General features: G+C 40.6%; 2 protein-coding genes across 4 annotated transcripts; one reads left to right on the top strand and one right to left on the bottom strand.

The window, feature by feature from the left end:
• Window positions 1-185: 185 nt before the first annotated feature.
• On the bottom strand, window positions 186-14,264 carry uhmk1 (U2AF homology motif (UHM) kinase 1). The gene is made up of 8 exons (XM_064332005.1): window positions 13,480-14,264; window positions 11,222-11,514; window positions 9,631-9,822; window positions 9,058-9,152; window positions 8,780-8,856; window positions 8,503-8,601; window positions 7,878-7,966; window positions 186-7,716 (listed from the first exon to the last, which is right to left on the bottom strand). Exons 1-8 carry the CDS (start codon window positions 13,718-13,720, stop codon window positions 7,570-7,572), a joined length of 1,233 nt encoding a protein of 410 aa, XP_064188075.1. The 5' UTR covers window positions 13,721-14,264; the 3' UTR covers window positions 186-7,569.
• Window positions 14,265-14,494: 230 nt separating this feature from the next.
• uap1 (UDP-N-acetylglucosamine pyrophosphorylase 1) lies at window positions 14,495-27,480 on the top strand. 3 transcript variants are annotated; one of them, XM_064332003.1, is made up of 11 exons: window positions 14,495-14,649; window positions 16,585-16,893; window positions 19,201-19,405; window positions 20,585-20,760; window positions 20,860-21,032; window positions 22,917-23,110; window positions 23,462-23,602; window positions 24,300-24,488; window positions 25,705-25,746; window positions 26,474-26,540; window positions 26,911-27,480. In XM_064332003.1, the coding sequence occupies exons 2-11, from the start codon at window positions 16,617-16,619 to the stop codon at window positions 27,001-27,003; spliced, it is 1,557 nt and encodes a 518-aa protein (XP_064188073.1). In that variant the 5' UTR covers window positions 14,495-14,649; window positions 16,585-16,616; the 3' UTR covers window positions 27,004-27,480. The 3 variants fall into 3 exon arrangements, with proteins under 3 accessions (XP_064188073.1, XP_064188072.1, XP_064188074.1); XM_064332002.1 differs by lacking the exon at window positions 14,495-14,649 and adding an exon at window positions 15,335-15,463; XM_064332004.1 differs by lacking the exons at window positions 14,495-14,649; window positions 25,705-25,746 and adding an exon at window positions 15,335-15,463.
• Window positions 27,481-27,614: the final 134 nt, after the last annotated feature.

The following is a 27,614-nucleotide window of genomic DNA, read 5'->3' as shown; positions in this document are numbered from 1 at the left end:
AATAGTAAACAAAAAGAGGATGCTTGCCAATTATTTTCTTACACTAAATTATCCATCTTTTCAGTGGCAAATTGGATAGCTATTTTAATCCAAATTAGTTTCAAAAATAATTTGTGTGTCCTTTATATAACAGCAAGGAGTCTGGAATTTAAGCAGGGACATTGTCAAAGAAGTAAAAAGGCAAATTTGTGTTGAATGCTTTATTGAGAGATATGCAAACATCAAGATGTATATCATTCCCATTTGATAAAAAAAAAGATTCTATAAAATACAATGCATGAAAGGTTCATTTCTGCACTCAAGCCTCTTTATGTACCTTTAATATGGCCCTACTATTTGTATTTGTTGAGGTTTGTGGCTTGTTCTCTTTACAAATCACATTTACATTCAAATCTGCAAGTACAATTCTCTTTGTAACATCACAAGATACAAGTTCTGTAGTGCTGCTCCCTCCCTCCCTCCCAAAAACAAAAGAAGGGTTGAAGGGCATCTCAGTACTTGCATTCCATCAACCTGATTTGTTTTATTCCCGTTTGTATTCACAGATAGAGAATGCATAATTTAATCTGACATAAAATGAAGAAAAATATGATTGTCTTCAAAAGATGAATAAGAGGAAAATGTAAAAAGGAAAATACAAAAACCCTCTGTGGTGGATGCATCTATGCATAAGGACTGCTTGATTGCAACAACACAAAGTTAACAGTGTAAACAGTGCATCCAATATTCATCATTCTCTATGCATTTCACACTCAAAAGACACCCACACTCCACAGTTTCATGTATCAAACTAAACAAATCCTGTTAACATCCTGGCATATACACAAAACATCCAAACTCTGTTGAAAATGAAGCTCACACTCTGTACCTCAATCAGGTTTGCTGACCGAGACATACTTTCTTGTTCAAAAAAGTTGACAAATGCAAAATAATGCAGCACAAATACATTATACTTCACAGCCTGGATCATAATGTGAAGAAATGTGTCCCTTCTTCAAAATATGGCAGTTAATTTTAGGAAGTATGCATGGTTTTTAACCTACAATACTGAAATTATGACCTGCCTTTCATGCAATTTAAAACCATACATACAGCATATATACCACCACCATCAGTATAAATTTTCATCACACTAACCTACAGACTTGACTGTCAATTACCTAGGAAACCTCATAGGAGGCTTCCATGAACAGCTAACTTTCATAAATGCTGCCTAATTATATTTCAAACCTTTTTGTTGACTTAGCTACATTTGCAATCACCAGGGAAAGGGCAGGAAGGTCAGGCTTATAAAATTATAAACAGCACCTGGCCCTGACATTAATGAAGGCAGTGGGAGGGGAAATTACTAACATTATCCACGAGGTTAATATTGAAGAGACTTATTAGATGTGGGGTCAAGATGAAATCAAACCTTTGATTCAGGTACTACAACAGCGGCCAGCTTCTTTTTCCACCAAGGTGAATTTTCAGTGATAATTCAAAACATCCAAAGTTGCCCATCTTGGGTCAAGGGTTTCATCTCTTTACAAAGTCTCTCAACTGTGAGTGTCAGTTATAACTCTCTTGCTCACAGTTAGGAAATGGGAAATATTGCAACATTCAGTGCAGGAAACATTTATAAAAAATAAAATAAGCTCACACTGCACACCATCCAGCAGTCTCCCTCAGCTGATTCCTTCACAGCAAACACAAGGCATCTCCTGACATTTGCTCTGTCAGTAAGCTCTGTAAACAGGGCTGGCCATTACAGCAGGAATACCTGGCTCTGGAGTGCAAACAAAATTACATTTTTGCACCTGCACTGGAAATAAAATCCCTAACAGGTATAAAGTAAGTTCAGGAATCGACTCCCGACCCAAGTGTGTACTCTTCTATAATTCACCTGACATTTACTGTTGGGAGTGTCAAACAGCAGGCCATAAGTAAGAAAGACAAGGTTACAAGTTCCATTTTGGCACTTACTGCATCTCGGAACATAAAAATCAGTGGAAACATGCAAGGGTGCTCAAAAGGCATGACAGACTTTTGTACATTAATAATTCAACCAGTAACTGTAATTGATATACCTGATTTATACCTGCAGTCAGGTGTGGGCAATGGGTTTCAGTCTTCTGAATACAAAGGTCAAAACACAGCACATGCACCTGAGTGTCAAGTACAAACTGTCACTGTCAGTCATCAGTTCTTTAAAAGCCATCATTAGCTTGTGCACCTCCAAAGAATTATTATGTCAACACTGCTTTTCCATTCATTGTTTACCTCAGTAAACACACTTTAAAAAATGAGTCCCACACATTATGCGTGTATGTTGTTGCGACAGGGAATTTTGAAGGAATAAAGGCTTATATTGACTTTCTTGAACCTTGTATCTCGCAAAATGTAACCGGACACTACAGATCTTCAAGCTAACAAAGCGGCATGTAAAATTAGCATCGAACGCTATCACATTAAAGGAACCTGTATAATGAAACACAGTGCTTCTTGCAGCTCAATGTACAGTGTACAGGGAAAATGCTACATTCAGTGTTTTAGTGTCTATACACAGTGGAAAAACCATTACTGGTTATTATAAAATGCATTGTTTAAAGTGTATTCACCGGTAGAATGGAATTTTTATTGAAGGACTGTACACAGCACCTGTCTCAAAAGCAGTAAAACTGCACCGTAAATAAACACCTGCCATAGCATTGATCTCAAATAGGCAAACGCCCTGAAGCAAAGCTGATATTTGCTCTACACACACACACACATCTTGACCACATGAACACACCCAAGCGTCTCTCTTTCAGCCACGACTTCAACCCTTTTCAACTAAAGCGCATTAAACCAGTTTAACCTGATCAGCAGCTTCCAGATACCAAGCAAGTCCTTCCATTCACATAAAAGCAGGCTTTTCTGTTCCTAAGAAAATGCCCACCTGCCCCAGCCAATTTCCCTGAAAACTTTCACAGTGAAAAGCTCGTGGTTCAGGGCATGTCAGATACCCATTCAGAATATTACCAAGAACCATGCATGACCTTTCTTGTGTGTACACACACAGTATTTTTCAATTAAATATTTATTGTCTATTTCTCCAATTCCATGGAGACACCTTCCAAAATTATGTGTTCATCCAATAACAGGAGCGGTTCACTGTAAATTTATTAATTCAGCACACTTTATAGAGATATTCTAGAGTTTTTCTAATTGCAGGATGAAAATCCAAGTGTAAACGAAACACAAAGATTCCATTCAAATTCTGACACAACAGTGTGCCTAAAAAATGTGCAGTCTAAATTCGAAAATAAAACAGCACTGTTCTCAAAAAGACTATTACCACAGGACACTGTAGTTTAATATTCTGCTCTAAGGTTGTTCTGTGTACTTGGGTTTATAAGGAAAAAAATCAACACAATCCTCACCACAAATTCACAAGATGTAAGATGTTGCATTCTCAAAGCTATGACTATTCGATTTATCAACAGCTCAGTAAAAGTTGAATTTGAAAATCACTTCCAAGTCACACAAACAAAACAGAAATGCAAGAAGAACTGTAACCCTGAAACACCTCAACCAGGAGTTAAGCTGACTGACCCTTACCTTTGGAGATTATCTGGCATTGAGAGATTTTCAAAAGCACAAAAACGAAAATTGTATATTTTAATGTTCCATTATAGGTTATTAAAAACTTGCTGTCCTGCAATAAATACAGGACCTGCTACATCAAAGCTTAGTCACGCATATATATACTGCAGAGAACTCCTAAAGCCGGGGAAATAAAATACAAGGCCATTAACCAAGAGCAATCCTGATTCATTTCCCAACAGAAACTTTGAAGATTTTACTGATTTGAATGAGAGGATATATTAGGTTTTCACTTGCCAAATCGTGATCTGGATTTCCTACTGAATGTTCATCATTGAACTACAGTTGTTTTACTGAAAAAAGATGATTAATATCTGACATTGTCAATAATGCTCCCAGTCTCCTGCGTGTAACGCTTCCGAAAAGGAAAATGTTGCATTGCATATACGGTAATTATTTTGAGCTACTATCATATATAAAGTACACTTCCTCATACTCTCCAGAGGCTTGCATGGATAATTCCCTGGGGGGAAGGAAGCACAGAAACCCTCTTTATTTATTACTTAAAGAGGTATACCAGCCCCTCCCTGTACTCTGCCTGAAGGCATACTGGACTAGAAGAGATAAGAACATTTAATGACAGGAGCCTACTGTACACTACAGGCAGAAGAAATGATTCTTTATATTAAATTATTTGTTACAACAACCATTTGCTGCAATATAATTAAATTTACATTTTAAAAAATTACAATAAACCCAATATTCCACCTATCATCAGATTGAGAAAAACAATGTTCAGGACAGGGAAAAATCCTAATTTAAAGACAAGGTTCTCCCCATTTTCTGCATTTCTAGAACGTTTTTACTAGTCTTGAGTAGGATATTGGGCCAGCACTGAAATATGTTGCTTTGCCTGAGGATCATAAAATCCAAATATACATGTGTAATAGTTGTGCAGTATTCTTCTCAGACCACGCCAAATCCAAACATAACAGTAAAACAAAATTCAACTTCGGGTAACTGCTATTATAAAATAGTTTCTGTCATAATATGATTGGTATACCAATGACAATAAACTCAATATTCCACCTATCATAACCTGCCAAGTGTACTGTGGCAAAAGTCTAATGGACTCAAGAAGGATGACATCTGCAGTGACGTCTATTCAGGGTGTATGTTGGCAGCACCACTGACATCCCTGGTATCATTTCAGAGGCCAAAGCAATTCTATGCTCTGGACTTTGGAAAGCACTATAATAACCTTCCACTCTTTCCACAGAAGTATCATTTGTGCTTTGAAACCATGTTACTCCAAAAAATATTTAAGGTCGTCTCAATGTCTTTTTCATATTTACAATTTTCTCCAATTTTTGTCATCTCATACCACATAAAAACAATTCACGTGTTGGTTGTAAGGTCATCACAATTTCCAAAGAAGTAGAACGTATGAAAGTTCAATGAAATCCTTCTTCAGCTTCGTGATCAAATTACTTACAATAAATAAAGAGGTGTAGTTCAGAATAAGGTAAAATGCACATCTGATAGTAGCACAGCTTGGAAGTTGACCATCTAGAAACAACATATCTGCAGTTGAAAGGTAAATCATAAGACGTCAATCAGAAACTGTGTGCTTTTATCAAATACATCAACAGCATTCCATCACAGATATGTGTAATTAAGGAAAAGAAAAACCAGTGTGCAACTATTTACTGATGCCAAAAACAATAGCACCAGCATTTCCACCGACAACAACTTGTGAGTGACAGACAGGAGCCGGGTGTCTCGAAATAGATTCTGAGAGGCATCTTGAAACACTGTCACAAGCAAGAGGCTAAGCTACATCAGGTCAGTCCCTTTAACATGTCTGCATCTGCAAGCTTCTGGATCTGTTAGACACCCAAAGGGATGGAACATCAAGCGCTCAGTTCCACTGAAGTCAGGACGATGTACTTCTCACAGGGTCATCACATCCTCCTGTTCATATTGTGCAGCCCACCTCTCTGGGCCTGATCTACACTACATCTGAGGAAAAACTAGACTACCAGCCTGATATCCCTTCATCAAACAACTCTCCATTTCGCTCTTGCCGTACCTTGTACATACCTGCCTGCGACCGGAATTTTGTCAGTCATTAACGTTAAGGAGGTACAGCCCAGACACAAATCAGGCGTGCAGAACAAGAGACATATTACAATTCTCCACAAGTCTAAAAAGGTTCAAATGCTTTTAATGACAGCCACCAACATGCTTGAATCTAGAAAAAAAAAGAAACTCTGAAATATGAGCTAGAGTACCAAAGTCACATCACCATTTGTAAAACAAGTCACGATCAGATCTTGGTACACATGGAATACTTTTGAATTATTCAACAAAATGACAGCGCACAATAGGCCGGAAAACGCTTCCAATTGCTTGCATACCAACTACTGAAAAGACAAGTGTGCAGAGGGAGTCCAGCACCACAGCCATATGAATATTAATTTCCTATACAGCCTGAAGGTGTTTGCTTTTACAAGCCACCCACAAAAACGAGACAGAGGATCATGAGAATCCCACCCAAGTAAAAGGGGTTTCCTGCTATAAAACTTTGCGAGAAACAGATCCGAACTGAAAAAAATATGGATTCAAAGATTCTCCCCATTTTCAGCATTTCTAGAAAGCTTTTTTTTTTGTTTGTTTTACTATTGGTGGGCAGGATATTGGGTCATACAAGGCCAGCATTGAAATATGCTGCATTTTCTGAGGATCATAAAATCCCCATATACATGGGTAACAGTTGTGCAGTATCCTAGCCAGGCCAAACCCAAACATAGCTGTAAAAAATACAAGGAAGAGTCGACTTCTGGTAATTGCTGCTATAAAATAGATTCTGTTACATAATTCTATATTACAATAATGCAATATGATTGACAGGTACCACAGAATAATGAAAGGTGAATTAGCTGAAATCAAACCTGTGCTCTCAGTATTTCAGCAAGCAAGAAGTTACACATAAATGGTGCTCTGACATGGTACCTTTGGAATTCAAGTTTTCAGCTAATTATTTCATAGAAAATATGTAAAAAGTACGGATGAGACAAAAGTCATTTCATGCATTTTTCTTTTTTAGAAAGTCCTCTCTAATCAAGATTCTAAAAATGACCCTGAACATGTGTAATTTAAGGAGATTAGAAAAGTGGTACTAGGGGAAAGATTGTATCAGTAATACTTAAGTTTTTAAGAATCTACACTGGGACACCAACACACCTGGAGCCACACCAGTGCCACTTCTACCAAAAAGTAAACTCAACTGAGAAGAATAGTTTTGTTGGATTTGTTACTCAATGGGTCAGCTCTGGTGAAGCAAAACATATACTCCAATTCTCCATAACGAGCACAGGGACTCTCATTATTTAGCAGCCACTAGTTTGCATTAGCGTCTATGCAGTCAGTGTGGACACACAATGATGTACTTTTTCATAACAGTGATAAACTAATAAAAGGATAAGAAAGTTGGACTTTGGTACCAATTCCTGTCTCATAACAGAAAAAGAAACTTAATTATCCTTTTGATAAAAGGCACCTCCCCTTTGTAAATCTTCTCTCACTATGTGATTTTATAATGTTATGCTCTTCAGAGGGATACTGCCACTAATATTAGTATTTTTGTATAATCTAATCAAACCCAAAAAATTTTGATATACATTCAAGGCCAATAAATAATGATAGGTATTGGAACTATATAACCTATAGCTCTGCTACACAAAAGGCAAACTACAGCACTCTTTAAGGAAAACCCTTCCATGGCACTGTGTAAAGCAGATATTTTCAATGTGCATACCATGGTAGGAGGTTAATTGCATGTGTCACACAACTAATTTGACAGTAATGTTGACTTCATTTTCTCATAATGGCTGATCAGTGCGAATTGGATGATCGAAAACTGAAGAACATTTGCAACATGGTCTGCATAAGAGAAGGTTTAGGTTGCTCAGAGGGCCTTGCCCGATTGTGTGTGCAGCTTTATTGTACTGTTTGGTACAAGTACCCCCTCTTGTAGGCACTCAATGGGTAAAAAGTGGCCACAACAAACTTCCCATCGAATGTTCGTCCCGTCAGCAATCTCTGGGCTTCTTTGGAGTCACCAGCATTTGCATACTCAACAAAAACCTGGAATAAAGATATTTACGCCACATTAGGATTATTGTACGTGATCTAATGAAACACATTCACATTCATCTTTCAAACAAGACCTATTAATCTTCTCTGAGAATGTTTATCTGTAGAAAAAGTAAATATGGAGCTACACTTTATTGGGAAACCAGTCTTACCTGGCCTTTGCCTGGATTTTCCTTTGGGATCAAAAGAGAAATAACGGCCCCATATTTCTGACATTCCTCCTTCATGTCCTCCACAATGTCTGTGAAAATGAGGGGGGAGTGTAATTACTGAGGCGTTCCTGGGCCTGTTTTACGGATTATCAATTCATCTGCTGGACTGCCATTTAAATGGTCAAGTAGGCTCCTGGTCAAAATAACCCACACTGCCTCCTGTGTCAACATCAGACCTGGGTCAAATACATATTTGTTTTGAATTCAAATACTTTTCTATGCTTTACTGATCTTGTCTGGTGTATTGGAATCAATGAAATACTCTCAAAAAGTGCAAACCCCACCTTCTGGTCATACTGGCAGGCTCAATCACACCAGGCAAGATCAATAGAGCACAGAAAAATATTTGCATCCAAAACAAATACATATTTGACCCAGGTCTGGTCAACATCCACTTGACGCACTGCTGACACTGTGCTGACATAAAGCAACCCAAGATCACAAACACTTTCTTGCGAGATGAAAAACAAAAGACAGACCGGCTGGATAGAACAGCAGATTTTTAGCTATGCTCCTTTTCATGCATTATTCCATTAGCAGAGAGACAACATTCACAGGGTCCCACCTTCATACTCCTCTTCATTGTAGAGGTGGCTGTCGTCAATGATATTAAGTAGTCTGAGGACAGGTGTGGGAAGCATGACCAAATCTTCAATATGAGGAGCTGGAAACAAAACATAAGCCTTCAAGTGCAATATGTTACACAGCAATATACATTATTGCTACAGTTGTGTCACAGCTAAGATGCTATTCATATTTTTTAGATGGTCTGCACCTAAGGAATTTTTTGCAGGATAGTCTGCTGGGACTTATATTTGTTTCGCGGGTATCCGCACACGTACCAAAAGGAATACTGAAGAAGGGGCTAGATAGGGCCTTCTCTGCTGTGCTTCTGTGTTTGGGGTCATTGTGAAGCATGCTGAAAAAACAACGTTCAAACAATAAAGGAACACAACTTAATAAAGTAATAAAGTTGCATGCGACAAACATCTTACATGGTTCACAAAGTAACCGCATCATTTCAAAACACGCCTGGTCATGAAAAAAGAAAGTAATCTTCAAAGTGAAAACTAACGATTTCTAAATATTCGCATGGTTTTCAACAGTTAGAGGTTCTTACCTTTTAATAAGGTCTCTAAGGTGATAGACTGGGATGGCAGGACAAACCACAATTTTACTGGCGAAGATGTGGTCTATTATTGTAGAATTATTATCCTATAAAAACAAAAAAAATCTTAGCATAAACCTGACACTTGAAAAACAGTTATGTGTTTATGTGGAGAATTCTGTCTTTGGTAAATGTAAAGAAAAATCTCTGCACAATTTACACCACATGCCAATTAGTAGGTTTCTCAGACATTGCATTAGTGTAGAAATGTTCAATACTGAACTACTGAATCAATTCTTTGGCAGCCTATTTTGGAAGCCCGGGCACCCTCGTCACAGGCCTCCAAAATCTTTTTAATACTAAAGCAGCTGAATAAGGATGGTGCTATACCCATTTAAAACATCCTTCATCACACACAAAAACAGTCAGCACCAATCAAACACAAACACTAAAATTTTAATTCTATTTCAAGAACTCCAGAAAATGAATTATCGCTTTAGAGCTGAAATGTCCACTTGATAAAACAGTGCCACTGCTGATGCAGTCCTTCAGCAATGGCTCCACACTCCTACGGTGTGCACTAACCTTCCATTCCTGAGATCGGACAGTGTCTTTCAGCTTGATTCCTGAGAACATCTCCAATAAAATGATTCCGAGACTCCACAGGTCGATGGCGGACGTGCAGCCGGCATCTCCTTCCAGCCCGGCCTGGGCCAGCGAGTTCTGCACGTCCGCCTCTGGGGCCCGGTAGCCATCCGTCTGTATGTACTTCACATCCTGCAAACAATAACCCGGCGAGCAGTGAGAGGGCCTGCAGCCTAAATCTGATACCGCACTCACATTACAGAGCTGAGACCGGCTCAGATGATGAAATCCCCACATTGCAGATCTGAATATTTATGAAGGCCCTGCAGGCCCACAAAGCTCCTACCACCTATGGAATGGAACTCAGAGCCTTCTAAAGTGGCAGAAATATGTACTGATGTGGTAGAATGGGTGAAATGCTTCAACTTAAACTGTGCAATATGAGGAGTATTAAATATAGGACTACAAAAACAAGGGAGGACAGAATGTAAGATATGCATATAAGCCACTGAATGCGATTTATCAAAGTTGGAAACGAATGCTGCATACTTGATGTTACCCGTAATTAAATGCCTGGACAAAGCAGGTGTATAACTCATTTAAGCACCTTCACACAGAACTGCCATTGGTGTTGGGAGGAAAAACTGTTACTGTCTTAGCATGCAACAGTGACAGGAAAGAGTGTTATCACACCTGTGGCAATTTTTGACATGCCTGAGGAAACAATAACATATCAGCTACCAGATCTTAAAGAAGGCTGATTACTGAATACTCTGAATACAAAGGCTTCTATTTCTTCTTCAGAAACTTCATACTTCCTTGTACGTCTCATGTTAAATGAGTTTCCTCAGAAAAAAAGTCCCTTATAGTAGTACAACTCTTCAAATGAAGTTGTGGCCTGCATTTCAGTTCATTTACTCCAATTGGTGAAGAACATGCAATCGGGAAAACTGCTGCCATTTACTGCTTAGAAATCTGCCTCTTCGAGGGAAACCTCAAGTCAATTTACAGTCTGATGTAGTTGACAACTTGGAAAAGCCAGTCCTTTTAAATATGTAATTTCAAGGTTAGCTAAAAAGTTTTGACGAAAAGCATTGTGGGTTTGACATCGAAATGAATGTTCTTTCAACATCTGGTTAGTCATCTGGATTACTCTTAACATCCCTGGGGAGTAAGTCACTGTAGCCAGTTTAGGCTTTTGCTCTTTGAAACACACTCTCGCTCTGCATGTTCAATTTCACTGTCCATTGTTTTTACCGACACAAACACCATTCTGGGAACATGTGGATAACAAAGGCAGAACTCTCTGGAAACAGAGCTCACTTCTTCCTCATGCCACAGAATCAGCTGCAAATGCTTAAAGAACCTCTTTTTCAGAACCTGGCAACGACTCCGAACCTGTTCCGAGTAGCTGTAGTGTGAAGTGAGTAAAAGACCATAGCAATTCAGACAACAGAATTAAAGTGATGAGAAGGGGCTTATAATAATAATTTGTGCTTTAACACTAGTGAAAGCTAAAGCACTGAAATTATAGTCAAGTACTCCTTAGCTGAACACGGCCCACATCTGACTAACTAAGCAAGCAACTGACCTGATTTCCCTCTTTGTAGCTGAGGCCGAAGTCGATGAGTTTGAAGCACTCATCATCAGCACTCCACAAGATGTTTCGGGGTTTGAGGTCGGCGTGAACGTAGCCCTCTCGGTGCAGGAAGGACAGGGCCTCCAGGACGTCCCGTGCACAGTGCTGGATGACCCACATCGAGTGGCCCTGGCTACTAGCCCTCACCAGCAGCTCCGACACGCTAATGTCCAGCAGCTCCAGCAGAAGGCAGCGGGTTGACACGCCTTGACAGTTGTGATTGGTAAAGACTCCATATAACGTAACTATGAAAAAGAGGCAGTCCCAGCAGTTTCAAAAGCAATTAATACCCTCATAAAACATGAACTGTTTATACAGAGGATTTTGACAAAGGTTTGTAATAGTCCTATGCTACCATTCAAATGCTTAGCCATTCAGTATCTTCAGCTTAACCTGATGCTAATACTGACAGAATAAATAATAAAGTCAAATACTCAAGGGGCTGTGCAAAAACAAAATTAGCGTTTTGTACAATGGTGCAATTTGAAGTAGCCATTTTGTTTTACAAATGTGTAGCTGGGGAACTGATGTAGGCCTACCGTACCTCTTCGGTTGATTTCTCTTATAAAATGTTGAAGAAATCTTAAATATCATAACTTATTCTGAACCATTGTATCGAGCAAACAAAATTCTATCATGACAGTCTCAGGAGATTATTATATTACTTGTCATATAACAAAAACAATGAACCCCACGACAAATAGTATGACAAACAGTAAAGGCTTATGGGTAGGACTGCAGCGGACAGTGACAGTTACATGTACCACTAGATATCAATATTTCCATCAGATATGGGTGTAAGACATGTTTTACTAGTACCCTTTGTCTCTCTCATCAGGAGCAGGATTAACTGGGGTCTTGGGGTCAATTTTAAATAGATTTTTCATCATATCGCATTACATTCCATTACAGGCATTTAGCAGACACTCTTATCCAGAGCAACTTACACAACGTTTTACATGGCATTCACATTTCATCCATTTATACAGTTGGATATATACTAAAGCAATGCAGGTCAAGTACCTTGCTCAAGGGTACAACAGTAGTGCCCTAGTTGGGAATCAAACCTGTGACTTTTAGGTTACAAGACCAGTCCCTCATTATACTACACTGCAAGAACCAGTCTCCTCACATAATTTAGCTATGTACACACTCGGTATTAGATACACCTGCTCGTTAACACAATTAGCCTGCTCCTCCAAACAGTGAATTATGTGGTTGCAGCTCAATATATAAAGCATGCAGACATGGTGAAGAGGTTTGGTTGTTATTTGACCAAACATTACAATGGGCAAGACATGCCATCTAAGTTATCACTGTTGGTGCCAGACATAGTGGTAATAACACTCATATCCAATTTCTAGTTTACAGAGAATGGTGTGATAAACAAAAACATCCAATGAGCAGCAGTTCTGTGAATGAAAACATCTTGTTAATGAGAAAGGTCAGAGGACAATGGGCAGAATTGTTCAAGCTTAAAAAAAGGCCACAAATGCTCAAGTAACAGCTGTGTACAACAGTGATGTGCAGAAGAATTTCTATGAATGCATAACGCATGGAACCTTGAAGCAGATTACTGCAGGCTACAGCAACAGAAGACCACACCGGGTTCCACTCCTGTCAGCTAAGAACAGGAAGATGAGACTACAGTTGCCATGTGATCACCAGACCTGGATGATTTAAGATTAGAAAAATGTCCGCTGCACTAAATAATCTTGATTTCTGCTGCAACATGTCGATGGTAGGGTCACAATTTTGCATGTGGATACATACTGACTTGCCTCAATAGTACAGGCTGGAGGTGCTGGTAGTATACTGGTGTGGCAAACATTTTCTTGCCACACAAGGTGCTGGTTTCCAGCACCTTGTTGAATCCATGCACGAAGAAATCAGGCTGTTCTGGAGGCAAAAGGAGGTCCTATCCGGTACTAAATTGGTGAACTTCATAACGTGGCCAGTGAGTGCACTAAGACAGCAAAGTTAGTTATTGACTCTTGGTTGTGGTGACTAGCTGGCTACTTTGCTAATGTAAGCTACTTATCGTCACACTGATATCAAGTTAGCTCGTGAACCAGTAATAATAACAGATACCTTAGTAGCATTCTTGTTTCATCCGTTAAGAATGAAGACGGCTATCAGTAATAGAGGTCAGTAAAAATATGGTCCCGTTAAATGACGTCAGCTAGCTATAACTTAGCAAGGATGCTTACCGATATTCTTGTGCCCTTGAATGTCTTCAAGAACGGATCTCTCTTTGTGATACCCGTAATCTCCACCCTGCGAGTCCACCTGAAATTCCTTCACCGCGGCTGTACTAGCCCGTCCAGAACTGACACGATAAACGGAGGCCGAGACACCTTGACCAAGCCGTGCCTGCACATTCCATATCTCTCCGAATATTTCAAATAGCACAGGTTTCATTGACTGGTCTACATTCGCCGAGGCTGCCATTGCTATACTGACATCTGAGCACAGTAGTGAATTGCTCGTCTCAGAACTGCAGCAAGCCACTAAGCATAACGACTGTGGTCACTTACGACCACCTAAAATAGCCAGTTTTAGCCAGTTACCTAGTTAACGCGCAACCTCCCATTTCAGGAAAACAATGACAAAATGTAGTAGTTCCGCAATGCAGTAATACATGGTATATCTAATTTCGAACTAACTAGCTTGCAGTCAGCTATAGCTCGCTGACCTGCTAACTAGCGTTGATAGCTAGCACAGTTACAGCTTCAGCCTGTCTTTACTTTAGATCAACTCATCATCACAGCCAGAATTAGCTAGCCATCTAGCTACACTGGTAGTTATTTGTATCACTTTAAAACAGCCGATAATCGAACACAGTTACATTACTCTATCTGAGTCCAGTAACTTGGGCTGTTCTGATCTTTTCTTCTGATCAATCTTTGAATTCATTCACCTAGTCGTATCAACAAAAACAACTGGTAAAAACAAACTTGAGAAGTTGTTTAGGCGGCCATTTTCTCTGAAATCATACCATCGAGTTGTATACCCCAGGCAGTTTTTGAGCTGTGTTGGAGGACTGTCTCTCTTGCAAAGAGACCATGGTAGCCTACTCGAGACTGTAGACCGTCGTATGAGGAGGCAGGTATCACCGAAAAAGTATGTTTTAGGCATTTAGGGAACATTTGACTATCCATCAATCACTATTTTTGATAGATACAAGGGAGGCAGGAATCATAGCTTTCTAGTCCTCGTTGTTAAAAGTTTAAGTCTAATCTTGTTAAAAAAATATGCGCAAGAAGAAGAGTGTGCAAAATACGTATGGCAACTAGCTAATCAACATCCAAAAAACAGCCGTTTTCGTTATCCACTGGAATTCACTGTATGTACAGCTGCAATAGTTGAGTGCAGATGACGTAAGTACAGCCAACTCATTTAATTTTATGTTTACCTAACCTTTATTTACAAGAATACCCCTATTGAGATCGAAATCTCTTTAGCAAGGGGGACCTAACCACAAAGTTAGTCTACCCAACAAGACAGTTTACAGTCCAGGTATGTCAAATGGGGAATGAGGCAGTGGTATAACAGTCAATTATACAATTAAATATTTCGTTGTTTTACGATATAGTATAGATTAGGTATATCACTATAATATGCAAACCAAATATTTTCATTACATTCTTATTATATTATGCCCTGATTGGTTCCTCTGAAAAAGTTGTATTTGAAAGATTGCAGACTAATGCAGTAATTCTCAGGGGAAAGGGGCTGGGCTCCAAGACTCACTCCACGTTGTTTCCAGGAAACCTCAATACACAAGATGAGACAAGGAAGTGAATATTTCACTGTCGTATAAAGTTACTTTATAGTGTAGAGTGAATGCTGTTTGGTTTTATTCAGTCTGGTTTAAAACTTAAATTTAGCTGGTTGCCAGCTTTAGCTAGGCATATGGCTACCAGTATAACCTGATAAGTTCACTGTTAATACTGTGTTGGACGTGTTTCCCGCAATGTCCAATACATCACATGTACTCCATAATGTAGCCCTATCTCGAATAATTTTCTATATTTGCATATGTGATGCGGCTTTAAAAAAAAGGCGTCTCCCTTCATCCGGAGCGCCACGTAAAAGTGACTGACGCTGGAGGTTGATCTGGGGGCGGGGCGCCTGGGTTAAGACTAGAAAGTCTAGTCGGGGACGGATTAGTCCGAAGGCACGCGATTCAAGGTATGTGTAGTTATAATGTTTTTTTTTACATTTACGTTAGTGTAGCAATATATGTATTTGCATTTAAACAGCACAACACACATTTCTTGTATTCATTGGTAACACGTTGCCGCAGACCCAAGCCGATCACATTGCTTTCTGGCTAACATTAGGTTAGCTTGCTGAGGTGACAAGGGATGTAACGTTGGCTAACCTGGCTATTTAGCAAAGCAGCCTCCAGCTGGGTAGGTTGCTTATATATTGCCGTGGGGGGCAGAAACAGCTCGTTATAAAGCTTGCTAATTGTGTGAAAGGCGATACGGTGTGTTTGAATCAATGTTGCTAACGTTAGCAAGCGTCCCTTCACTTTCTGTAGTCAAACAGCAGGCTAGCTAGACGTTCCTGTCCCGGCGGGGATGGTTTGGCTCTATGTGTATGAATGGGGAATATGCACTATGACTTCTGTCTGACGCGTAGCCACATAACGCCTTTCGGGGTAATATCATGCTATATGGCAAACTGATTTGCCGCTTTGTTTGAAATGAGAATACAACGATTATTCCAGTGGCAGGTACCTAATGTCATTTCTGCTGCTGTTAGCCAGCTAGTTCAGCGCTCCCGCAGTGCTGATCATCGGAGCAGCAGTTTGGTGACATGGTGACAGCTACTATATAATAGCTATATAATCAGTGTATTATTAAATTGTTAAAATACAAAAACAGTTACGCTAAATACTTTTGCCTGTCCAGCAACAGTTGTGAATGCTATGTGCACGCAGGTGTGTCTGGAATGTTTCATGTATTCGTGTCTTGTTGCGAAATGTCAACCAATGTTATCTGGCGACCTGACTGATTTATTGGCTACCGGTTGTTTAAATCAATAACTTTGCACAGTTTTCGTTTTTTACAGATAAGATCCAACAGACAGGCTACCTGGAGGAAATGTTTTTATTTGTTGCGCTGGTTTACTATTCTCCAAGCAACCTACATTAATTTGCTGGTTTTAAACAATGCGTCCCTTACAAAGTGGATGCTGTCATAAAGGTTTTATTAATTCAGAGTTGTAATAGTTTATTGGCATAGGCCACCTAGGCACTGGTGCTCATCAGAAACAAAATCAGCAGTTCCCTTGTGTTTTTGCAGGTGCTGGTAAAAATACAGTTTGTTACGGGACCATGGACACTGGCAGATTGCTGGAGAGGTTGACCAAGGCTGGTCAGTCTCATCTCTTGCAGTTCTGGGATGAGCTGAGTCCAGAGCAGCAAGCTGAAATGAGCATGGAACTGGAAAGCATGGACTTTACGGAGATCAATGGCTTTTTTAAGAGTGCCATGGAGCTGTCCGGTCACGGCAATCAGGAGGCGGTGGACAGCAGGATGGAACCAGTGCCCAGAGAAGTGCTGGGCAGTGTCACCCGTGACCGAGAGCTGCTGAGGGATTGGGAGGAAGAAGGTTAGTTGTCTTTCAAGTAGCCTCATGAAAACTCCTTCTCTTCAAGACTTTTTTCAAATTTGAAAAAGCGTTAACATATTTGCCTGGAGAGGAACAACCTTTATTGAATTTTATTGTAAATAGTATAGCAGTATAGATGAGTGAATTGTACCTCCTTTTAAAAAAAAAAGTGTGTGGAACAGTGTTTTCTCTAACAAAAAGAAATAAACATAGAAAAACATATCATATTTCAGGGTTGGTTTCAACAGTCCCCACGTATAAGTAATTGATTTCAGCAACTGTCAGAGTCTAGTGGCAGGGGGGTAAAAAGAACAAATCTTATGGGTAATAAAGAGGCTGAGGTGGCCCCTCTGACGCAGTAAAACAGAGGTTTGCCTGTGACAAAGACTTGACCTGCAGGATCTTGGGGTTTAAACGCTCTGCGTGCTGCAGGGTTCAGAAGCAGTGGCCCTTGGCGGGGGGCGAAAGGGCCAGGGTTTTAGCATCTGGTTCTGTTTAAGGATGACGCAAGCATGGTGATTTCAGTGATTCATTAGGGCCTCGAATACTTCGTCACTCCCTGGCCCTGGGACTGCTCTAGCAATCCCTCCCCCCCCCTCCCCCAACATGGACTCAGTACATTTCAGTTTAGTGGATACACCCAATTCGTTTATACTAAGCCAACATAGTGATTCACCACCAACAGTTATAGTATGAACTGCTGCCATACATAGTTTTCAAGTGTTCAATTGACTCGAAGCTAGAACTGGACTATGGATCATTGGGTTATTATTCACTTGCATGCATTTTACCTGTATCAGTGTTGTCTGTCTCAGAGTGTCTTTTGAGCTGTAATAAAAAGCATAACCTGGTGTTGGGCCTGTAAAAGAAACTATAGGAAGCCCACTGGTGTAGTGTTTTTCTTTTTCATTTTGAAATGTTGAAATATTTAAATGTTCTCTGTTGTATACCTGTTCAGCACTTGCGTCTTATTCCAAAATAAATGTCAGTATGTTAGTTACTTGATATAAATCGCCAGAACAGAAATCTTAACAGATCTCAATGGCAGTTGTGAACAGTTATGTTGGAAGTGTATGGTGGCCTATTTTTCTGTGTAACCTGAAAAATAACTTTAATCTAGACCAGCTATTGCGCATATTCACTGGATGTTTCTCTTTAAAGTGAAGCAGGTATCAGTGTCTCTTCTTTAAACCTTGTTGTAATCACAAACTGAACAGTGTGCACCAGGTATATTAAAAATGCTTTGAATTGTTTGAAATTACATTTTTGGCTAACAGCATCTTTTCGAACGCATGTCATTTCAATGAGGTTATACCAAAGATGTCCAAAAAAATTGAAATGAAAATGCTAATGACCATCCCATTTGAGTGGAAGAAAATTTTGCTCACAATCCAAAACTGGGGTTGTGGTAATGAAATTATGCAAAAGCTTCACTGCCTCAGTTCAGGAAAATCAATGAGTGCTGTGTTCTAGGGGCTGATTAAAGGGAACGTTCACCACACCGCAGTAGTGGCTACATGGTACTTCAGTAAACATGGAAGAGCTTATGCAACTGCAGCCATAGTGTGAACTGGCCATTTAAATCTGAAAAATTAGTTCGTCCTTTTTGATAAATAAATAGTAACATGTAAATGCACGGACATTTAGGATGTTAAAGTGTTTCATAAATTGTTGTCATTAAAATTCTTAAATAGTAAATGATTAACATTCCTCCTGTGCAAAGTTCTCATTCTGATAGTCCTCAGTTTTATCATGTCATCATTGTGAGACGCCTTTCCAGAGAAAATGAGATTCTGTTAACACATTGAAAACAAGCTGTTGCTTAGAAACTGTATGGTGTTTTCACAGGTGATGAAAATGAGATTCTATTAATACATTGAAACAAGCTGTTGCTTAGAAGCTCCATGTTGTTTTCACAGGTGATTTAAAGTACTGTTAATCCCCACATGTTAAACATTCTACTGTATGCAGAATGTTATCTGCACCAAAGTGGTTAATGAACTTGATAAGACATTCAGTTTTTGTAAATTATGCGAGAGACCTGAATATTTCATGAGCTTTTGGATGGCTGACATTTAGAATCTAAATTTTCTCATGTAAAGTCAATTGAATTAATGCATTGTTACAACGCTAATGGCTGAAATAGGGTTGATGGTGAATATATCCACTTTATGAACATGTGCACGTTTTGTTCAAAACCTGTTTTCCACAGGACCGACTGCATTCTGCCCAGCTCCTCTCTGATTGGGGCACAGTTTCTCTCTCCGTGAAGCGGTTCTTCACTCGATTCCTTATTTCTTCCTTCAGGGCTCCTTCGTATCTCGCAGAACAAGGTGGCTGTTCTTCTTCTGGCTGGTGGCCAGGGGACCAGGCTGGGAGTTTCGTACCCCAAGGGAATGTACGATGTCGGCCTGCCATCCCACAAGACGCTCTTTCAGATCCAGGCGGAGCGAATCGTGAAGCTGGAGCAGCTCGCTGCTGAGCAGCACAAGACGGAGTGCTGCATACCCTGGTGAGATGCCTGCTCTCTGAAAGGCCATACACTGCAGCCACTGCCTGTAAATCTCACCCTCCGCTCAAAATTATGGTACTCACAGCAACGACTTACCTTTTGTAAATTTATATCAATTAGGCGTAGACTTTTGACATTTCAGATCTGCGTATACTTAATTAGAAATGTTTTGGAGGACGGTGGTGTGGCTCGTCCTATTAAAATACTGTTTTTCAGTTTAGTGACGTGCCCCTAAGTGCAGCTGTGTTAACTGGCTTGCAGCCACACAGGGCAGCCTACAGTTTGCTGTAGCACCACCCAGAGGTGGAGGGTTTTAGTTGGGATTTCCCCGTCTCATTGTGCAAGAGCAACTCTTCAATTAGTCACAAACCTTTGGGCTGCTTGCAACAACTGACTGCACTGCACGGCTAAGCCAGTAGATGGCAGAGTGGGGGGCGAAAAATGTAGCTGGCAGACCACACTTTTGGAAAGAGTACGTGTTTGTCTGAATTACAAAGATAATAGAAGGTTTTGCAACAACGGGATGGGCCAGCTAGAGAGAGAATTTGGGTTTGTTAACCCCTTCAACCGGAATGTGTAGTTAAGAATCTTACTATGAGTAGTGAAGAGGCCAGTCTTAGAACCTTACCCCTTAGCTCATTTTCATAGAACTCATGTCATTGTGTCATTGCAGCTTTTAAAATGATGCAGATAAAGACTTCCCATTTATTGACTGAAGAAAATGTTCACTGTATAAATACATTGAGTGATGCTCATGCTGCCACGGTACAGCATCTGTATATAGAAGAGTGAAACACTGCTGTGGTTAATGCATATAAATTCAGGCTGGTGGCAGACCAGTGGCAGCTCATGTGATTTATATAAGGTAGAAATACTCCCTCTGGACTGATAATTTACCTCACCCTCAACCTCCTAAAGATCATTAATCAAGCAAAATGCTAAAAAACTCTGAGAGGAATGATGCCTCTCTGTTTCCAGCTTAGGAGCTGACCGCTGGGCAGTCAGAGAAAAGCTGCAGGGAATATTATCTGATAGCCAAACCATCAAGCCACAGATACTACGCTCCATGCTGTGTAGACATGGTAATTTTGAAAGCTGTGTGCAAAAGATTAAACTGTGAAATGCAGAACAGTGCTGCACTTGATTGAAAACACATTGTGTTCATGGAATGTCCATTAGGTACATAATGACCAGCGGCCGAACAATGGAGTCCACCAAAGAGTTCTTTTCCCAGCACAATTACTTTGGCCTGAGAAAGGAAAATGTCGTATTCTTCCAACAAGGCATGCTGCCAGCCATGGACTACAATGGGAAGATTATCTTGGAGAGCAAAGGCAAACTTTCCATGGCACCAGGTATTTCCCCTGAGCTCTTTAGCATGTTGCTGTCTCGCGATCGACATTGATGTTTTTGTTATACTTTTGTGGGACCTAATAACACATTTCTGTTTTCAGATGGAAATGGGGGCCTGTACAGAGCACTGGGGACCCAAAAGATTGTGCAAGACATGGAGCGGAGAGGGATTGCGTACGTTCATGTCTACTGTGTCGACAACATCCTGGTGAAAGTTGCAGACCCCACCTTCATTGGCTTTTGCGTACAGAAAGGAGGGGACTGTGGAGCCAAGGTCAGTCACAGGCTGCAACCGCCCCCAAATTCTATGTATGAACTGTTGAATGTGCTTCCTACACCTAAACACTTGAGGGCGGTAGAGGCATTTAAAAAGTTTTGAAAGCACCACGAACGATCCTTTTTTGCATAAACCTCAAAAATATTTTTTTGAACTGTGGAAGCCTTCTTGTTGCACCTCTATTTCATTCCCTGCTGTAAAGATAATTAGTAAAGTGCTTTCTCCTCCTTTTCCTCCTCCTTTCCCCCCCTCATTCTTTTCCTCTTCCTTGTTCTCACAGAAATTTGAAACAAATGCTGTTTAGCACATTACTAGTGCTGAAACCACACAGTGCCCAGTAGTGAAGTATCTCGTTACGTGTGATTGTGCTTTTATGCTGACGTCCCGGTGAACTTGTATTTACCGTGTACACAGAAGGGTATGGACTTACATACCACAAAATGTGACTGGTATCTCTATGTATATGTATACCTGTTGCACTGTGTTGCTGTGTTTATTTTTATGTACAAACATTTGATGTGCTATATCTTTATGCAGTTCATTTTGTTTTTCATTAAAAAAAAAAAAATACATTTGACAAATGTGTCTAAAGCAGGGTAGGATTTTGTCCTGTCTGCAGTGTTGTGACTGTAGGTCTCACTCCATGTAGCACAACTTACAAACGTGGCTATCACAGTGAGTGAGAGGGAAAATATTTAATTTGGTGGAAGTAGGATACACACGGGAAGATGGGGTTCACATCAGACTATATATGTAGAAATCGCTTTGCCTGAAACACACAGACCCACATACAGAGGACTCCCATGTTTTCACCCATTTCGTATTCATGATAAATTCTGTTTATCATGAACGTCCCTGCGGAGGTTAGGTCGGGGGGAAGGGGGGGGAAGAGAGGAGGGAGTGCAGCGCGGGTTTCATGACCCCAGTCGTTCTGGCAGCTGCAGTAATTCAGCACTGTGGGTGGGAGATGAACATGCCCAGCCCTGCCTCCTCTGCGGCTGTGCCAGGTTATATCGAGTTCGGGGTGAGGGGAAAGAGGGATAATGAATCTTCATCCACTCTGCGGGAGAAATTTCACTGATGGACGGTCCTTTCCAGGGTCTCTCCCATGAAGCTAAGAGCAATCAGAAGTGGAACTTGTCACATTCATTCTTCTTCTGTCACTTCATGACTCATTTTGCCCTTGAATACATGTTACACTGTTATAGTACTTTCATGTAATTGGCATAGGGGTGTGAAGTTTCTCTCTGAAGGTACTTACTGTACTTATTAAGAAAATATCCTGATGCTACTTTTTTTTAGCTCCAAGTGTACACAAAGTGGGGTATTGTGCAGTCAAACGGTCATGTGATTAGTCTCGGATGAATTTTAAAATTTCCTGTGGCTTAGAATCCGTGGCAATGATCCGTACACACATAAATGCTGTGCATGTTGGTAGCCAGCCTTCACATGTACTCGCATCACACGTCTTGTTGAGGAAGCATATTAGCAGTAAATTACTCCGAATGCATATTTGGGCATTGTACTGCCCAAATCACTCAGAAATCCACAAAGAGCAAAATAAGAAGCAAATGGATTCTCCATGATACTTGTAAATCTGTATGAAAAATGCTGAAGAGGATTGGGTGAAGGTTTGGAGCCATCAGCCCAGGGGAATGTAGAAAGCATGCAGTTCATGTGGCATCTTGCCTGACGCCTTGCTCTCAGTAACAGTCTGTCATGGAGAGTTAAGTTTGTCCTTTGTAACTGGCAGATGAGTAGAAAAGTGGTTATTCCCTGATGCCTGCAGTCAGTATGCATTTAATTGACTGAGATGATGAGGACCTACTTAGTCCTAGCATGCCTGTCTGTGCCTTCAAGCAGTTCTCGTGTTGTTAACAGGTCGTGGAGAAGACCAACCCCACAGAGGCGGTGGGTGTGGTCTGTAAGGTTGACGGACGCTACCAGGTGGTGGAGTACAGCGAGATCACCCTGGCGACTGCTGAGAAACGCAGCGCGGATGGCCGCCTGATGTTCAACGCAGGAAACGTGGCCAACCATTTCTTCACACTGTCCTTCCTCAAAGACGTTGTCAAGTAAGCTGGAGTTGGGCGTGGAACGGGAGGCAGCACCGATCACGCTTCTTCTGCCAGATTGGTTACATTTAAATCTTAATGTCTCAACTTGGATTAATTAGGGAGCAATACTGAATCCCAATAAACCTGGACTGCGTCTTTAAATAAAAAGTGTAAAACCTATTTTAGTTGTGTAAGTATTACAATTAGGTTGTGTCAATTATATATAATCCTAGCAATAGAGATCCAAGGCAGGATCTCCAGTGAAGAACAGGAAGGAAGCCTGTCCCTTTCTCCTTGTCGTCATGGTGAAACAGGGTGGACATGTTTTACATTTTATTCTTTCCGTCTGTCCATTCTCTCCCTTCGCAGCACTTATGAGCCTCAGTTGCAGCACCATGTTGCACAGAAGAAAATCCCATATGTGAACATGCAAGGGCAGCTAATCAAACCGGACAAACCAAACGGGATCAAAATGGAAAAATTTGTCTTCGACATCTTTCAGTTTGCCAAGTGAGTGCAGTAATTTTCCGTACTGGTTTAACATATGTGGTGCTGGCAGCCTGCACTTCCCCTTTAACCCAAAAGGAGCCGTCGTGACCAAGCTGCGGGCAGCCTGGGCCCCCAGCCTAGATCCAGACATTAGTGAGGGTGATCCCGGCTGTGGTAGTAAGGCCACCATTTTACAGCTCTGCTAAGCTGGGAAGGTCCTCAGTTCAGCTTTGATGGGCCAAAGACCTGACACTTTTCAAGCATATTCTTGCATGCTTTTGATTGCAGGACATTTTTTGTGATGGGACACATAGAAATGATTGTTGGAACTGAAATTTAGTAAAGCAATTCCGCAAAGTGAAATGCTTATGTGATGAATATATTTGTGGACACAATATTTAAACCACAATGCTTCTACTTGCATTAGTTTTATCATTGCAGTTATATAAAACGTAGAATCTGGAGTTAAGTTAAAGGAATTGATCTTAATGAATTGCTTTGGATTGGGTTGCTTGACTGGATTCTTACCAAATTCAAACAGTTGGCTGCGGTTCTGGTCGTCTTTCTATAAATAAATAAGTTGGAATAAATAATACGTTGGAATTGATAGTATTTTCAAAAGTAGTCAGTTACAACACAGGCATTTGTGCCAGAGTGGCGCCCTTGATTGTTCTGGATTGATTGACAGCCTGTCTTTTTGTCGTGCTCTCCCTGTCAGAAACTTTGTTGTGTATGAGGTGCTGAGGGAGGACGAGTTCTCGCCGCTGAAGAACGCCGACAGCCAGGACGGGAAGGACAACCCCACCACCGCCCGCCACGCCCTCATGTCCCTGCACCACCGCTGGGTCCTGAATGCCGGCGGGCACTTCATCGACGAGAATGGCACCAGGGTGCCAGCCATCCCCAGGTGAGCCCCCTGTACTCGCTGTCCTCGCACCCTATCAGACATTCTTCACACTCTCTGTAGGCACTCTGTGTGTACTTTACACCAGCAATGGATGCACTGCACACAACTAATGCATATCCAAAACAAGCGCTGCACACGGCAAATGCATATCCCCAACAAACAGTCTGAACACGATCAATGCATATCCCACACAAACACTCTGGACACAATAAATGTACTCTATGCACACGCTCCAAACATACTAGACGCACTTTGCACATATGACGTGCACACCACATGTACCCTCCATACACACTACACACACATGCAGCATGCACAGTGACAGTGGATGGTTGGTATCGTACAGCATCAGTGGATGGTGTATATAGTACAGCATCAGTGGATGGTGTATATAGTACAGCATCAGTGGATGGTTGGTATCGTACAGCATCAGTGGATGGTTGGTATAGTACAGCATCAGTGGATGGTTGGTATCGTACAGCATCAGTGGATGGTGTATATAGTACAGCCTCAGTGGATAGTTGGTATAGTACAGCATCAGTGGTAATCAACCTGTCTACTGTAGCTCATATGTCTGCTCCTCTATATAGCTATATAGCTTAGGTATTGAGTGCTGATTTAAAAATTTAATGATTATTCAGTTTTTGGACAAGATTATTTCTTTGATTTTATATTGGCGTGCTGGTAATATTCAGTGATGGTAATATAACACAACATTCCCAGGATATTCATACAGTGATGTGAAAAAGAAAGTACACACTTTTTAAATGTTATGGTTTTTCATATTAGGGCATAACTAACCCTCATCTAGTGCTCACCAAGTCCTAACAGTAGATAAATCTAATTTCATCTGACTCATAACACACACAAAATTTCACTTTATTTATTCAAGCAAATATAATTCTACATACTTTCTTGTTCACAACACTATGTAGTAATAATGCTTAATTTGGTCCTCATAAAATTGTACTTGAATGCATTAAAGTATGTTGAATTCAGGTTCACAAAATAATCTGTAAACTGTTAACTTTCACCAATATCCACAGCTCACCTCTGCACTCTGTATTAGTAATCAGGATTGGGATGTAAAGAGGAGCCATCTTCACATACTGTCATCATGTTGTTTGAACAAAACCCTGTCGAATGGCTTCCGTCATATTATACTCAACATCATGCATTGTCATTAACCACGTTTGTCCCTGTGCAATATTTCTAGAATTGGACCTGCAGGGAGTGTCACGCCCGATGTCAACCAGAAGTAAATATTTTTGGTGTCGTATTTAGTGCATGGTGGCGGGGCTTTAGCTTCTCTTCACAGTCGGTCATTCTCGCACCTACTAGTAGAATGCAAGTCAAAGGCCAGTGTGCAAGGTTATATTTGCACATAGCGAGTATAAATCTTTTCACTGGCTGGGTTTCACTGGTAGTTACTAACCGATGGAATGGTGTGCATGCTGGGAAACAGCTACTAGGCATGCTTTTCAATCTGCGGTATCTTTGCTCTCATGAGTGTAAAATTGGCAGTCTTCCTATTAGCGTGTTAGAGGGGTTTCTTCTCTTTTTTCTGTCTTGTATTTTTTTAGGGGTCGGAATTCTTAAGAAATGAATGAATTCTCCCTATCGAACCTTGCATTTGAACAATGGAAAATGCGTCTAATTTTCTGTCAGCTGAATGACATGATTTTAAATTATATGGGTAATGAAAGTAAACCCATGAAGTTCATTGGTTTTTATGGAATTCACTCTTTAAAGTAGCAGTGTCACTGAAAGTCTTTTCATCATTACATCAGTTTCTTTCCTCCTTCCTTTCAGGTTTTTTCCACAGATTTCAGTTGCAGGTGTATGCATGCTTCTTTGCTAAAATCTCATTGCCATTTTCGTTTCCCAGAGATCAGTTCTCTCAGATTACTTTCCAGGGCACAGTGCTCTCAGCAAAATACAATGTGAAAGTCATTGAATAATTGTTCATATTCCATTCATTTTAGCCTGAAGGATGGAACGGATCTGCCCATCAAATGTGAGATCTCCCCTCTGGTCTCATATGGGGGAGAGGTAAGCTTTGGAGGTGGGGGGTGGGGGTGGGATTGTGAAAATGATTACATGCATATGTATGTGTATATGTGTCTATATGTGTACACACACACAAAAACCGAATATATAAGTCGAAAGATTTCCATTTTTTTGAAGATTGATTGTCAGTTTCTTACATTTGCGACACGTTACCAAGCAGCATGTCATAAACAGCATACCCCCCAAGTAAACAAAATCGCTTTGTGTTTCAGGTATAGGCTGATTCCTTGTGTATTGCTGTATGACCAATTTGTAACTGCATTTAATGTTCACAGACCTTTTGTTTTGAGGGTATTTAAGATGTGAGCCAATCTGGCATTCTGTTGATGAATACCTCGTACCTATGTTTTAGGGCCTGGAGAAACTGGTGCGGGACCATGAGTTTCGTCCGAACCTTGTGATCAACCTGGATGGCGTTCATGAGCTGGTGAAAAATGGAATTTGAACCTCAAGAGTGTGACCAAAGACTGGAAGAAACCTTCCCATCTCCATCTCTACCTTCCACCCTGGGAATAAACTGTGATGTTGTTGTGCAATAAAACTAAGGAAGGAATGCTCTCTGGTGGAAAGATTGAAGCAGTTTGAAGATCAAACTATTTATTTTGCTAAAACATATTTTTATATCAATGTAGTATAGATGAAAGTAGCTACTCCTTCATTTTGGCAAGTAATTTGTACATAGACATGTGGCATAGGTACGATGGTTTTATTCAAATTAAATTCTAATTATTAATGTATTTAATCAAGACACATTGGAAAGTTTTTTGAAACACCGGTGCAATCTTGAACATTGTTAATTGTCTGTCATTTGCTTTCTTTCGTTTATTTTTCGCCTTTTTCTCCCACTTAATTTGTAAAACTCTCCGTTTGGAACAACCATGAGATGATTTTCATTAAACGGGCAGATGACGTCCCTGAGCGAGCTTGTTTGGTGGGTGTGTTTTTTGCATTAGAGACTGAGCCGCGTCGATTCAGAGTTTCCAGCGCAGGCTTTATGAGGGAGTTTAGAATGGGCCGAGGCCTGCTTAGCTGCCACAGCTCCGTCGATCCTCAGCA

Source organism: Anguilla rostrata, chromosome 4 (genome assembly GCF_018555375.3).
Source record: "Anguilla rostrata isolate EN2019 chromosome 4, ASM1855537v3, whole genome shotgun sequence".
Classification (NCBI taxonomy): domain Eukaryota; kingdom Metazoa; phylum Chordata; class Actinopteri; order Anguilliformes; family Anguillidae; genus Anguilla; species Anguilla rostrata.
This window is presented reverse-complemented; position numbering and strand designations above follow the sequence as displayed.